This window comes from Melanostigma gelatinosum (assembly GCF_949748355.1).
Source record: "Melanostigma gelatinosum genome assembly, chromosome: 6".
NCBI classification, from domain to species: domain Eukaryota; kingdom Metazoa; phylum Chordata; class Actinopteri; order Perciformes; family Zoarcidae; genus Melanostigma; species Melanostigma gelatinosum.
Genome location: NC_136639.1, coordinates 6,107,492 through 6,123,112, shown reverse-complemented (window position 1 = coordinate 6,123,112; position 15,621 = coordinate 6,107,492). Strand labels below are relative to the sequence as shown.

Below are 15,621 nucleotides of genomic sequence, written 5' to 3'. Positions count from 1 at the left end.
TTGGATGCTTTTTTGGACAAAACAACACATTTTGAGACGCCACCTTTGGCTGTGCGACATTATGAAGAGAGTTTTTCACTATTTATTTGGGACATTTTATAAACAAAATGATCAATCAAGAAAATAATGTGCATCTTAATCAATAATAAAATAATCCTCGTTCTAGACTGGAAGGAGAAAGACTTAAGTGTATGAGGAAAACTGGCCACACTCCTGAATGATTTTATTTTGCACAGAAATTACTGATATTCTTCAAATATTATTTATAAAATCCTACAAGAAATATTTACCAGGATTCATTTTGCAATTTGCTGCTTATTTCTGAAAGATACAACCTTCATATTTTTCCTCTTTTTGTCATAAATTGACATATTCAAAAGGTTGTACCAGGCTTTCACTGTAAATATCGATTTTGGAAATGCTTTTACTCCCCCTACAGTATCTAGCATTAACAAGCAGTATATACACGTTTAATAGATTTGATAATAGTTGATAACACATTATAATGTCGCAGATATTTGTCAACAAGTCCTCCTGTGGGCCCCCACAGGTGTATGAACAGATAAATGACAATACAGGGAACACACAATATGAGGCTATGGTGTTATAACTACATAACAGTGCATTATAAACCATTTGTTAAATGTTAACATCGTGCTATTTAATGCTAAATAGAGGGGTTTGAAGTTAAGTGTTACCAGATTTGATTTTAAGGTCAAATAAAAGCTGTTCTGCTACAAAACAAAATCTAAAATGATCATTATTAACAGACAATTCTGCTAAGTCTGGTATACATGCACATCTCCTTATTACACCCTCGTTGATTAACACATGGCCTGAAGGGAAAAATGAAATGCTTCAATATCCCACAAACCTGTATGTGTGTAGAAATGAGCCGAAATCTCAGTTGCAGACTCGTCCTCTGCAGGTCATCAGTGTCCAGGAGTCCGCTGTCAATGTCCACTCAGATGTGTCTTCTCATGCTCGCTGAGGGATCCTTATGAGCGAGAGGGAAGGAGAGAGTAAAAGAGAGAGAGTGGGAGGGAGAGAGGGATGGGGTAAGACTGCCGCATGCTCGCATCCCACATTTTATAGCAGGGTGAACCCTATTGTGTGACGTGTGCTGTCGTGGAGCCTCTGTGGCATTGTGTGTGTGTGTGTGTGTGTGGTTGGTGTTAACTGAGCGGTGATTGTTAAAACACACTCCCCCTCCCCTTCTATCATTTAGAACCAATGGAGGGGGCTTTCTGATTCTACTGTCCACAAATCATCACTTTAAATGATTTTCATAGGTGTTTCTGCATTTGACAGAATTCTGGATCTTTTTTTCTTCTTCTCAACAGCCTTTTAAGTGACTATTTGTTGCTGCTTTTATGATTCATTGCTCATTTAATCCTTGAAGGTTCGCACTAAAGGTGATGAATACATTCCCATTGAAGTCAAACTGAGACGTTCATCTCTCTGATCCCTCTCTTACTGCTGTGGACACTTGTTCCTTTCTGTTTCTCTGACATTAGGCATGGACAACCCACCATCCACTGCGCCGTGGAAAAGACCTTGATATCACTGCCTGCTCTGCTGTTGAATTCAGCCTGATTGGGCCACAAAAGGTAAAAATAGCATATCCAGATTGACAGTTGAACAATATGTGTTTTGTTATGACTATGGTAATCTTGTTGAGCCATTCCAAGGGGCCACACATAAATTACAGCATCCTGACTCACCTCTCTCCAACCACTCCTCTCTCTCTCTCTCTCTCTCTCTCTCTCTCTCCCCCTTTCTCTGCCTCCCACTTTCAACCTCCGTTCAGATAAAAAAAACAAAAAAACCCAAGTCTAGTTTAACCAATTGTCACTGTTCCTTTTACACCCTTCAAGTGTTGTTTCAAAGATGCAGCCTTCTATAAAAGTCTCTGTGTGGAGTAGGAATTTACATAATCCGATTAGGGGCTGGGATTAGCTCCGGGCCTGGAGAACGGGCCCGATGGGGGCCGTTTTCTGAATCGCCATTCATGGGCCCTGCTGCACGTCCAAGAGGCTGCACCTGCAGGCCAGGCGCAGCCGCTCTCTGGCTGCGTCCAGCCTCCACTGCAGGCTGAAGGTCTGCAGACACACTCACTGTGGGCCACTTCCACCAGTCAGTTCACTTCCATCACACCTACAAGGCCAAGATCATACCTGGTTTGTTGTTTATCCGTCATGCTGAACAGGCAGAATAAGCATGACGAGCTGTGACGCCACTTGTGGAATAAATTATGTTGAATTCAAGTGTAGCATTTTGACGTGTTAGCACACTGTGAGAGACGGTCTCAAAAACAGAGGTTACTGCTATTTTTTATTGCATAACATGTGTTTATTATCTTGAATTCAACATAATAAACACATGTTTCTTAAAAACGGAAAAGTTGGCACCTTGGTAAATGAATACAATATTTATGGTTTTAATTACCACTCAAAACTTGCTATCTGGCATGCAAACAGAAGTGATATTGCTTGCAAATTACCGTAACAGTCAATACATATATATTTACCAGCAGATTTAACTGTAAAGACATACAGTTGGTCAACAAACCTTGACTTGATATTTAAAAAAATAAGGAAATACAATAAAGTCCCAATAATAACAGTAAATGTTGATTTATGCTACAATTCTGCATGGCTCTATCCATGCTTTGTATTTAGGGAGGATACACTGTACACGTTATGACTACTTATTGGACCAATATTGATGAGTATTTTGCCGTTTGTCTCCCAAGATTATGCACCATGCATCATTGTTTACATCATCTTATCGACACGTTGCAATGGTGGTTATTGTGTCAAAAATACTGTGGGTTCCTTCTGCTGACACGTAATGTGTTCCGTCTTAAATCAGTTCAGGTGAAAGCAGAAACCCTCCCCCTACTCCTGCTGGGGCTGTGCGGGTTTTATTTACAGGGCAGAGGAAACACACAGGTGACAGTTAACTGCTGCCTGTGATTGAAGATAACCACAGCTGTGTGACCTTTACAGCTGTAGTCGGCGTAGAATCCAAAATCTAAAGGATGGCTTGGGTTTAAACAGCCTGTTAATTCCCACAACATCTCCCCTTGTCCCATTCAGCTCCGGGTTTTTAAGTATAGTCGGGGGCAATTACTCCATTACTGCTGCTGTTTACCGAGCCTTCACACGGGGACTCCTTTTGCCCATCCTGCCCCACATCTTTTGTTCCTTGTGCCATTTAAAAAAACAAACCATTTAGTCTGTCTCTTTTGTTTGTCCACTGCTTGTTAGAAGGCACAGGCCAGGGAGAGAGAGCGAGATGCTTAAAAAAAAAAGAAAAAGCCCCCCCAAAAAAAGCTGGTGGGTTATTGATGGTGGCTAGCCAGTGCTGGATATGGCTGTCCAGAGGCAGGGAGGCTTGGAGTCGATGTCCCTCGGGGTTGTCTTTGTCTGGGGATCGTTCCTGAGGGAGCTGGCTTCACTCTGCTGGCTCGTGAAGATAAGCACTCTCTCCACATGCTGAGAGACGATGATAAGGGGATTGCTTCACTAAATGAAAAAAGAGAAAGAAATAGCCCCACCATTGGAGCTGCTAAAATGAGAGGCTTTATCAGTTTAGCTGGCAAAGACCCTCGATCCCGCTCCTCCAACCATAAATCACAATTTGTTTTTCACTACTGAGCATGCTCTGTATGGAGGAAAACTAAATGTGCACTGTTGTAATCTTATTTTGTAAAAACAAAAACTGCTAACAACGTCCTTTTTTAAATTACTTACAAGCGGTATATAAACATAATAATAAACAGTTTGTACACAGTAAAATAGTAGTTGGAAGGCGTTTCAACGGTTTATTAATTTGCAGTATTTTTAACAATTACAATTTCACCTGTAAAGAAACATTTTATAACATTACAACTGTGTTATATTGGCATTCATTATCTGTGAATCCAGTTCTGAGAGCCTAACAATACAGGACATTCAAAATGTGCATAAAATGATAAACAAGTGTTTGATTAAATAAATCACATAAATACCATTTGTCCTGTGAAATTCAAGCATTAAAGTCTACAAACAACTCAGATGAAATAGGATAACAAACAACTGTTACAAAACAAAATATTTTTGAATATTATCAAAACAATCAGTATTTTATATTATGAAACTATTAGACTGAAAATAATTAATTCTTATTATTTTGCCAGCAATTACTGCACTGGACTGTTACTTGTTAATAAGAGAGTTTATGCCTAAAATATGGACATTTTATTCATATTTTAAAACGAGGAACTTATCTTACAATAGAAACTCTTTTGCAGACTAACCAGGCCAAATGAAACATCATATAACATGACTAAAAACTCTGAAGCTTAAATTGTGCAATTAACTTGAGTCTAACGAAACGTTCTTGTCTTCACAGACGGGCCAAAGGAACAACAAGCATTTATGCTTAAAATAATTTAAGTCTGGTCTGTCCATCACTTCTGCCGGGCACCTTCTCGTAGCTTAACCTCCCCTTCTTCTGTGGCGTCAACACTGCAAAACAAACAGGAGCAAATATCTCAATTCGTCCAATAAAAACAAAGTAACAGCCGTCCAAATGTAGCGCAAATTTTAACTCCCGTAATTTTCCTAAAAGTTGGCAAAAGGAAAATGGAAATGAATGTGCTTTTCCATTCACAACTGTTATGCAGATATTAGGTGGTGGTTCTTCAAGATAAACACAAATTCTTCAGTCGGATGCTTTTTTAAATTATGTCCTCTGCAATGTATTAATGTCAGACTTCAAACAGTGGAAAACAATTTACATTTGTTTCTTGTATTCATTTGAGGATCTGGTGTTTTTTTATGGAGCGGAAGCTCCAGTGAATGGTGAAGTCACATGTTTCATGTACGTTGTGATTTATTCTTTTATTCTTTTACAAGTCTTTTACACTTTGTTGTATTTTGCTTTAATTGAGAAACAGGTGGATGGAAACTCACCGTGAGAGATTATCACTCACCTGTTCCGACCGACCCGGCAGCCTCGCCGCTCCGCTTCCTCTCTTGTCCTATCCAGCACCTGGAGCCATAGTTAGCTGAAACCGTTGCCGTCGTCTCTCTCTCGCCGCTTTGGCCTCGACCCCACAGCGTGACTTCTGTAGGGGGGCTCAGACCGTAGGAGATGCGGTGGTGGACATCTGGATGCTGGAGGTCACCGTAGACTGCAGATTGAGTGGAGGTCTGACTGTTGGCTGGCTGCTGCAGGATGTGGCTGGAACTGAATGCGGAGTCCAGCTGGAACGGGCCGTCCAGCTGGACTCCGCCGCGAGCGTCGCCGCCGAGGTTCGAAGGAGCTCTCCGTGTCCACTCATCATTTGCTCTCCCGACGACTCTCCCCACTGCTCCGGCTCTGCGTCTCCAGCCAGAAAACGTCACCTCCTCTCTGCCGCCGTCCTCCTCTCTCCATGGGTCACTGCTGGTCCAGCTCCTCTGGAGGGGGACATCCGGGCTGCCAAAGGAGGAACTCAGGTCGAGTCTGAAATCTGTGTTTCCCTCCGGCGCCATCGAGTCTGGGTCCGGTTCACTGAAGCTGCGATCGGCTCCGAACAGGAAGCTGGTGTTGGGGTCACTACGGAATAGTTCTGGATGGGGGTGGATGAGGGCTTCCTGCTGTGGGTCAGCAGTGGTGGTCCACGGGCTGTTTGGTGCGTTTGTCTCAGTGATGACTGTCTGAGACTCTGGCTGGCCTGTGGTCAGTGTGTACAGGGAGGTGGTGTCGCTGAACAGCTGAAACAAGACAGAGAAGAGGGGATGTTTTATGCCGATACGTCACTGAAAAGATTCAAATTGACTTTATTTTAAGTCACTTATCTTTATTGATTTCATGTGAATTACATTTAATATTTTGTCATATATCTTAGAGAACTCTCAGGCCAAAAAGACATTTACAACAAAGTAACATGAATCTGGTCAGATCAGTGGCTGTAAAAAAACAAAAAAAAGACATCCCATCATTTAAATAACTGCAGTGTCTCAACCTCTGGTGTGCTTTCAGCCGCTAACACATTGTATTACAGAGGCAGAAAAGCAACATACAGTGTGGTGAACTTAAAGAGTAGTGGTACATCTGTGATCACCTTGAGGACTTTATGTGGCACCTCAGGGAGCAGCTCCATCAGCTGAGACAGAGAGGCCCCCAGGAGCCACTGGACGGATGGCGCTCTCCTCAGCATTAGCTGACCAACCAGAGGGTTAATACACGGGAACTGCAACAGACAGCGTTCCTCCTGGAGGGAAAGGAAACAACACAAACTGAAAGGTATATTTTTACCGTGATATAAGACCTATAAATTAAGTTTGAGACAGCAGGAGTCATTTTACCCTGAAAGAGTTGCATTGAAGTAGTGATTGAAAACCACAGAAAAGCCTTTCAACTAAATACGGGACTACTTTATGTAACTTCCTCTGGATAGATCACCTCTGAAGGAGTCACAGACAGCCAGTCTCTGTCCAGGTAGTTGCGACACTCCTTCTCACTGGCCATCAGGCTGTGAAAGCAGATCTGACTGATCCATTCGGCTATTTCAGTCACCTCGGACACAATCAGCACCTGACAGACAGAGTAGCAGACAAGGTGGTTTCAATCGTTATCATGCCCAGTGCAGCAAACAACTTGCTTTTCAGCAAATGCCGCTTTTTCACGTCAATTTGGGGGATGTCAAACTTAATTAATCAAATGGCGTCCTATTTGTTTCAGCATATAGCACAGGGCTCCATCACATGATTCTATGATGGGCTGTTACGCTGTCGCTCGCTTTATCACCACGCATGCGTTTTTATCCCATAATTATGTTTTCTTAAGATGTATCGTCAGTGCGAGTGCTGGTTCAATTGAATAACTTTTTGTGCCAGTAGGTACATTTTAATAACCAAATGGTATGCTAAAGTTTGACCAGCACGATTTTGAAAAATCCAGAGCAGTTGAGGCAGAAAAAAATGAATCATTTTTTAAAAATTCTACCTTGATGTCTAGATCCTCAGACTTCATGCCGAACAGCACCAGAGACGAATAAACCAACACCAAGTTGCTGAAGGCTTCAGTGGAAAATCTGCCATCACACAGACAGACACAATCAGTGACGGTGTGAGTGTGTGTGTAGGTGTGTGAGTGTGTCGACACTGACCCTCCTCCTTGACTGTCTCCACAGTGCAGGATGAGCCAACAGTTGTTGTATTGCAAAGAGAGAGCGGTCAGTCTCATCACTACCCTCTCACTGGCTCGCTCCTGACACAGTTCATCCTCCTCCTACGCACACACACACACAGACAGTTGCAGAAGCAGTTTGTTGTTAGTTGTTGCTGTCCAGACGGAGATTTTTTTCCCCCACATGTCCATGCAATAGCCAAGAAGTTCAGTCGAGGGAGATAAAAACATGGAAGAAATGCAGCATCATAATTGATTTTTGTGTGTGTGTGTGTGTGTTCCACAGCAGGTGTGGTACCTGAATGACGATAGCGGTGCTTTCATCCACTGTGATCACAGCGTAGTTCTGAGTCCCTCCGAGCATCTGCAGGGACGGACAGTGGCTCCTCTCCAGCACAGTTATATCGAACCTTTAACACAAACACGTATACAGACAACTTTCACCACATGGTGTTCAGATGATAGCTTATCTTCACTGGCAAATATGGTACAAACAAACAGGGAAAAAAAAGAAATCTTGAGAGATTTATTCTTGGAATGTCTGGAGGTAATATCGAGATATTAGAATAACCAGTAAATGTGAAACAATGTGATTTAATTCGTCTTTGCTGGATGAACGGGAACATTTACCCCGACTCCAGTGTCTGTAGCAGCAGTGGGCAGTTGAGAAGCCCCTCTGTGACAAACAGCACGTACGGAACATCGTTCTCCAGGAACCACACGGCTTCTGGAAACAAACGCACACATCTTAGAGGAAAAACATCCCACGTTACTGCACAACAGTGTGGAATAATATGCGTGTGGTGGCGGCAGCTGACCGGTGTCGGACATGATGGTGTTGAAGGTGAGGTGGCTGATGCTCCTCTCTCTGCAGACCGTGGCCCACGGTGACTGGCCCGGATGGTCGTACTCCACCAGCAGAGAGAAACAGCTCCAGGGGAAGTCTGGCCCGACGTGCTGCTCACACACCACCACGCACACACTGTCGCACATGCTGCTGGAACAGGATGGGAGTGAGGAAACAACACTGTGCTCGACGTACAATAGCAGCTTGACATATTTCCTTAACACGCCAAAACCATTACCACGTACTCCGTTACACCGACGCACTCTTCTTACTCATACAGTATGGAGTAGTACGAGGAATTACTTTTGAGTTGATGTTCGTATAACTCAAACTAAAGAGCACTTTAAACAAGCATTTGCTGTGTATATTTTATTCGTGCTAGGATTTTAAAACCCACCACAGATTCTGGATGTGATTTATGAAGTTTGCGTTGAAATATGTGCGTGAATGATGCAATGAACACAGAAGAAACGGATCATTTTCACCTGCTGACCACACTGGCACCATTAAGTTTCTTCTTGTTCCCTTCGGGACAAACTGCTGTGACAGCAGCACCTGAGACGACACGCAAAAAAACATACTTAACAGTATGACGCACATTTAGTTTCTATGAGAAGTGGTGGTGTTGTGGCTGATAAGTGAAAGAGATTAATGGATTGCTCACCAGCCACGTGGCTCAAGCTGCTGATGATTAAAGATCTGATGTCATCAGAGTCAACCGATATTATGACAAGAACCTACAGAAAGACAAGTGAGTCAGGATCACAGCAGGTTGTTGTTTTTCTTCTCACAAATAACCACTGAAACCTGATTGCCGCTGGTGAAACTGACTTTCTCCGTGCTGTTCTGTGCCGTTCTGCCGTGCAGCCATGATGCCAGCAGCTTCTGCAGCTCCAGCAGTTTGAGGTTTGACTCCTGCTTCTTGTGACTGAGGTAGAGGATGATCTGCAGCCTCTTCACCAGCTGCTCCAGACTCTGCTCTGCACACGCCTCAGCTGCCTTGGTCAGGTACTCTTTAGTGCATAAGGAGACAACTTCTTTCAATGCAGATCGATGAATCACGAACGTGAAAATCCTCAAAACTATACTTAAACTCCCTAAAACATGTATCTTCCTTCAGCTTCTTAGTTTGAGTTTTATAAGTGAAACTGAAAAAAAGACGTGTGCTGTATTAAGAAGCATATTCAAATCTTATCTACAGAAATATATATACTGACCCAATGCAGTGCCGAGGTCACACTTCAGCAGCAGCTCCTTAAATGTCACCAGCACATGAATCAGAGCCGCCTGGTTGAAAAGCACTTCCTGATCTGTACACACCAGGCCGGCAGAGGGATTTAACACCTTTTCTCACACAGATTTACTGAATTCATATCTCAACGAACAGTTACAAGCCAAAAGACAAGGTTGTAAAAACTGTGTTTTGTACCTCTGACCAGCTCTGGGCTCGGTGCATGTGCCCCGCAGAGCGCTCTCTCCTGTTGTTTGAGGAGGAAGTGTGTTTGGTCCGGGGCCAGGCAGCTGAAGTCTCCTCGTACAGGAAAGTTGAGGCCCAGCTGTCTGGCAGAGCTCAAACAAGGCTGAGCGAAGGCCAGCAGCTCACAGTGGGCACGCTGCTGGCTCTCTGTGAGGGAGCCAGAGTCACAAACACTTTCTGAACCATCTCATCCACGCTTTCCTCCCACGAGGACAAGTTGAGACACGTGTTTTGGTATATCATTGGGTATCGTACCGGTAGCTTGGACTTGTACCGCTCTGCTGTCCCGTCTGTTCGGAGGGACGGACGGACGGACAGGATGACTCGTTTTACCCGTCACCTGACCCGCTGCGTTCTGCTCTCTGGTAGCATTTGCTGACACAGCGCCACTCATATATGTTGGCCTCTGCTCTGGAGGAGGCTGATGGTGCTCAGATGGTTCTTGTTGGTCCACGTTTGGTGCTGATGAAAAGGATGAGATGATGTAACAGTGTGTGAAGAGACACTAGTGTCACTACACTGAGATCGAGTTCTGTAAGGTAAATATCAAAGTTAGGTATCATGAACTTGAACACCAAAATGTTTAAATTTTGGATAAAGAAAGCCATGTAAAGGTTGACAGTAGTAGTTTAGTGCTAAAACTACAGCCTATTTACATAACTGAATAATCCACAGATTACTTCCTCCCTTTTCTATGAATTATTTGGACTACAAATAAATAAATAAATAAATAATGTGTCAGCAAAGAGCCCACAGTGACGTCTTAAAATGTCATTTGTTCAACCAACAGTCCAAAACCAAAATATATTCAGTTTTATAGTAAATTAGAAAAGTGAAAATATAGAACTGGAGATTTTATGAAATTAAATACAAATAATCAATTGTCAAAAAAGTTTGATTAATTTCAACTTCCGTGTGTTGTTAATTATTTTGTGCAGCAATAAAAATAGAAAGATAAATACATAAATAATGAAATGCAGATACTTGTTGGGAGTTTCATGAACACTCTGGATTTGACCACCAGATGGAGCCAAAGTTTAAAAGTAAATTAAATCCTACATCGAGTGACTTTAATAAAGGTACGACTAGTGCATATTTATATTTTACCGAAAAGAAAAAGACAAAAAAAAAGCATATATTGATGGAAATTTTGATTATTTTAAAATATTAAACTCGGCTCTCTACCTTACACTAACCTATAATTCATATTTTTTGGAGAGGCATGCATTATTATCAAAAATAAAAGTGATCAGATGAAATATGTGTATAAAAGTAGGACTGGAGGTGATGAAAATCCTCTGGAGTCTTTATAAGAGGGACACTTAATAAACGCATCATCTATTCAGTCATTTAGCATCACAGAGTACCTGGAGTTGAGCTCTGAGGAGCTTCAGTAACCGCAGCCGTCTGCTGAGATCTCAGTGTCATGAAGGTGGCCAGAGGGTCGAGGTCCTTCTCCGGTGGACGTCTCGTAACCGGCACACACCTGCGACGGTCTGCGGCGGACACGGCGCTCTGCTCGGCCTTACAGTCGCCTCTGCGTGCGCTGATGTCGCTCTTACGGGGAAACATGGCCGAACCGTCTAAAAACCTCTCGTTTGAAACCTCATCTTTGGTGTCGGCTTTAGCGGAGAATTTAGAAAATGTTACGGGTGCATGTTTTACTTCCTTGTTGTTTGTGTGGACAGCGTGCATCGGGAAGGCGTTCTGAGACGTAGCGGCAACAGATTCTTTCTGAAGACGCGCGTCGTCAGCAGCAGTTTGACATTTCTTCAGTTGAGGTGACGGAGTTCTGTTTGTGGGATTCATCCCGACAGATGTGACTGAGACCAGAGGAGATGAGAGGACGGGTGAGAAATCTGCTGCAACAATCTCAAACTTTAGTCGTCTAAAACAATCAACTAGCTGCTGAGTCCAGACCGAGCGTGGACTGAAGAATAAAGAACAGAACTACTCACTCTCCTCGTGCTCAGGGGACAGTTTTTTGAAGTCCTCCATCTTTTCCTGTGTGGCGGAGGGAGACTCCGGCCTCATGCTCTCTGTGAAGTCTCCATCGCTGCACAAACACACCTGCGGAGCTCCGGCCTCCATCTCTGACTGCAGTTTGTCACCAACGACGACAAAGCTCAGATTCTCTGACTTTGTGACTTTCCAGGCTTCAGACAGCGGCTGGAAGTCGACCGCTGGTTCATATATTTGAGGCTCTGTGAGAAAATACAGCGAGTAGATTATTAATAACATCCTTTGTAGATGTATTTGTAGTGTAGGTCTCTTAAACTGCCAAGATTAGAGATTCAGGTAACACACGGACCCTTACAACAAAGAAGTTTTACACTCAACTTTTAAAAATGAAACGCTACTTTAACTACAGATCTGTGAAAACTAAAACATTCACCTGCCAATAGAAAGCCCACCACGAAGGTCGGATGCTTCTCCGCCTTCCAAAGGGCCGTCTCCATCTCTTCCTGAGCTCTCGCTGACACCAAAGATCTACATGACGATCATTGTTACACGAGCTTTCCTACATGACGTTAACATAACGTTATATTATACCACACAGGGATTTAATAAAGCTCATGCTGGAACATATATGGTTCTATTCTCTGAATGTGTTCAGGAGAATTAAAGGCCGTCTATGAGAGCCAGTTCAGTTGATGTTTAACACTTCATCTGCACGCCCAGTGAGAATAAACTGAACCTGATCAGGATGTACGAGCAGTTTGGCCGCGTGGTTTCATCACTCACCCTCCGCAGATCACCGACGACTCCTCCTTCTGAAGTTCACGTGTTGACGGGCAGATTTGGGTTCGACTCGTCTCGGGACTCGGAGTCAGAGTCACGTCCAGCTCCATTTCAGTCGGAAGCGTCACGCGTCCTGAGAGGAAGAGGAAGTTAGTTTCTGCTCATTACCGCACCGCTACCTTCTGCACGACCCTCGTCCCAACTGCAACCAAAGATTTATATTAACACTGGAATTTAAAACACTCATATTACACCTGGTTTTATACATTTTATTGTTATATTCTATTCAAAATATTGAATTTTTTTCTTGTAAAAGGAATCAGTTGTAGTGGGTTGGTTTGTACAATTTTGAGATACTTTACCTGAATATTTATATTTTAGAGTATTTTACAAATAGAAATGGTGTTAAAATACTGCATTGCAAGTAAAAGTCCTGAATTAAAAATGTTATTTGAGTAAAAGTACAAAAGTACAGAAGGATTATTAGCAAAAAGGAGTTCTCATAACACTGTGAATCATACAATTATTACAGAATATTATATAATTCTGTTTTTAACACTAAATAATACATGTGAGATCATTTTAATGTTGTACTTGGTCAACGTGGAGTCAATTTGAGATACTTTATATACTACAGGGTATACACAGGACTATTACTGACCTGTGTATGGTTTTGCTACTTTTACTAAATAAATGATTTGAATACTACATTCTAGTAAACCAGCCACTGTAGAAACTACTTATGTCCAAACACGATGAACTAACAAGTTACTTTCTGTGTTTTCTCTCTAACTTTTACCTGCCGGCTCCATCAAGCCTCCCTTTATGATGCGTTCCTCGTCGGGCTCCTCTGGTACTTCATACTGAGAAATATCAACCGATGCTGATCCATCAGAAAGGAACGCTGAGAGAAATGGGACTCCAGTATATGAGTTTACTTTTCTGTGCATGTTTAATATTTCCTAATTAACTTATATGTCGTTAATTACCTTTATAAAGCACATCCAGGACTGGAAGTTGCTCATCCAGCTGTTCAGGACCAACAATCATTCGATCACAAACGCTTGAAAAGGTGGTGCAGCTCTCTTGGCTCAGATTCAGCGTGTCCACTACGACAGGCAGCAACAGAGACTTCACAGAACAAAAAGAAACAATCTTTAAAGTAACTTTAAAACATACGAAAACAAATCATTCGGCACTTTTCTTTTTAGTTACCTCTTCTTTCATCAGTGACTCTTTACCAAACTCCTCGTGAATGTTTGCACACGTCTGAAAGTCCTTGGTGTGCACATCAGGAGGTTTTTCAAAAGACGCACAGTGCCTAAAAAGCAGTGGGGGAAAGTAACTAAGTACATTATCTCAAGTACTGTTTTGAGGTACTTGTACTTTACTTTACTATTTCCATTCTCTGCTCGACTACTTTTCAGAGGGAAATATTGTACTTTGCAGGATTGTACGAGGAATGTGCAACCACTTTGATCACATAACTATTGAAGGATAAACATAGACACCTGAAAATGGCGTCCTCAGAGATGGTATCTCCCGTTGAGCTCAGCAGAGGGTCGGCCACAGGAAGCGTCCTCAGCCTGGACAGTTTAGCTTTCAGCGAGGGTAAATGTCTCTTGAAGTGTGGCAGGTAATCAACAACCATCAGCTCTTCAGGCAGGAGGAGATCTTTGAACAGATGGAAACATATTTTTTGGTGAGAAAGACAATTAATGTCACAGATATTCTTAAAATGGAACATTGACTTACCTTTGTTTTCATTTCCATGTTTCATCTGGTCAGTTGAACACTTTAAGAATGATTCCAGACACGGATTATTGATCCACGTCTCTCTTAACAGGCAGACATACTCATCTTGGTCTAGATCCGGCAGTGAGCCAGGATTAGAGCTGGGTACCACCTCCACATCCCCTTTCACCTCACTCAGAGACACTTGAAATCTGGAATACAAATATCTAAAATCACGCCTCAAACAATAAAACACAATGAGAGTAAAATGATGCACAGTGAGACGGGTTTTTAACCTTTCTGGTGAAATATCTGCTTGGCTTTGTTCTCCCAGGTCATCGAGCACAGAACCACTGACGAAGAGTTTGCAGGTTGAGATCACCTTTCCTACAACAAGTTAAAAAGAAGTTTGTGGTTGTCTCATTTAGGGTACTTCGACACCTGTAAGTATTTATGTGACCAGAATAAATTTGGTTAAGCATGGAAAACATTTCAGCCTTACAGTAGCTCTTTACTGGACTCTGTTAGCTTCCTGTCTACTCTGATACTGGAACATTAGACAAGATCAGAATACTCTTTATTTGGGAAATGGACTGGGCTACACTGTCTTGGACTACATTTAATATAAAAACCCTCTTTAAAACACATGAAACCAGTCAACCTAGTGGTATTGTGACCTTGGTTATCCCGTGTCTCTACCTCTGATCCATGGTGTCCTGTAGGTGACGTCAGGCAGCTTGCCCCTGTGCGGGTACAGGTCACTGGTACCAGTGAGGTACGGTACTGGCAGCGCCAGTAAGTTCATCATTACTTTCAGACTGGTGGTGGTCTGAAATAAAAGGACAGAGGAGGAAGAGCAGGGCAACATAGCTTTGAGGTTAAATGATATTATTCTGAGGTAAATATAAAAAGAAAACACTAAACTCACCTCAAAAACATAGTCGAGAGCTTTAAATCTGACTGGAGGGAAAGTCTGCATTCGAGAACTGATGTCGTTTTCAGACCTGTAACGTTAAACATCATAAAATATAATCATAAAAACTGCAATTCAATGAAAAATAATATTTTCAGGAAACATTAATTGCATAATCATCACTGTCTAAACGAAAAATATTAAACAGATCATTAACAGGTAAATTCCTAACATTAGTGCTTCTATCAGATGATAAATCTGACAAAGTTAGCTTAGTTTAGCTAAAGTTAGCTTAGCGATCTCTTCCAAGTGACGTTCAGTTAAGCTAGCAGAGTAACTTATTTAGCAGTTAGCTAGTTAGCGTGTTCTACGTCCTTCAACTCATTACAGGTTTTGATGGAACTAAAACTTCCAACAGCACAAATTTAACAAATAATAAAAACGTAAGTAATCAGGTATTTTATACACTTACATAATAATCGCCGACGATTTATTTTAGTGGTGTAAGTTAGGTGTTTTTACAGGTGAAGTGTCCATCAGGGGCTGATCAGCCAAAGAGCGTTTATTGCGGATGACACACTTCCTCAACGCATGCGCTTTGAGACGTTTTGTTTTATTCTAGGTTTTTCGCAGGTGAGGTACAAAGAAAAATGACCGTTGTTGTCCTTTTTAAAGGTCATATACTGTACAGCATTACGTTTCCTGGGGCTTTTTAATGATTACATTCCAAGAAAAACATCAGAA

General features: G+C 42.2%; 1 protein-coding gene across 1 annotated transcript; it reads right to left on the bottom strand.

Annotated features, from left to right (window-relative positions):
- Positions 1 to 4,173: 4,173 nt before the first annotated feature.
- On the bottom strand, positions 4,174 to 14,943 carry shoc1 (shortage in chiasmata 1; the record flags this gene model as incomplete). Its single annotated transcript, XM_079270735.1, has 26 exons — positions 4,174 to 4,514; positions 4,982 to 5,747; positions 6,098 to 6,247; positions 6,439 to 6,570; positions 6,982 to 7,266; positions 7,463 to 7,574; positions 7,795 to 7,891; positions 7,983 to 8,158; positions 8,497 to 8,566; positions 8,676 to 8,748; positions 8,843 to 9,024; positions 9,229 to 9,321; positions 9,441 to 9,635; positions 9,744 to 9,950; positions 10,856 to 11,110; positions 11,447 to 11,692; positions 11,884 to 11,978; positions 12,234 to 12,363; positions 13,030 to 13,113; positions 13,220 to 13,361; positions 13,446 to 13,551; positions 13,742 to 13,904; positions 13,986 to 14,176; positions 14,261 to 14,351; positions 14,664 to 14,793; positions 14,893 to 14,943. The coding sequence occupies 26 exons, from the start codon at positions 14,941 to 14,943 to the stop codon at positions 4,429 to 4,431; spliced, it is 4,308 nt and encodes a 1,435-aa protein (XP_079126861.1). The 3' UTR covers positions 4,174 to 4,428.
- Positions 14,944 to 15,621: the final 678 nt, after the last annotated feature.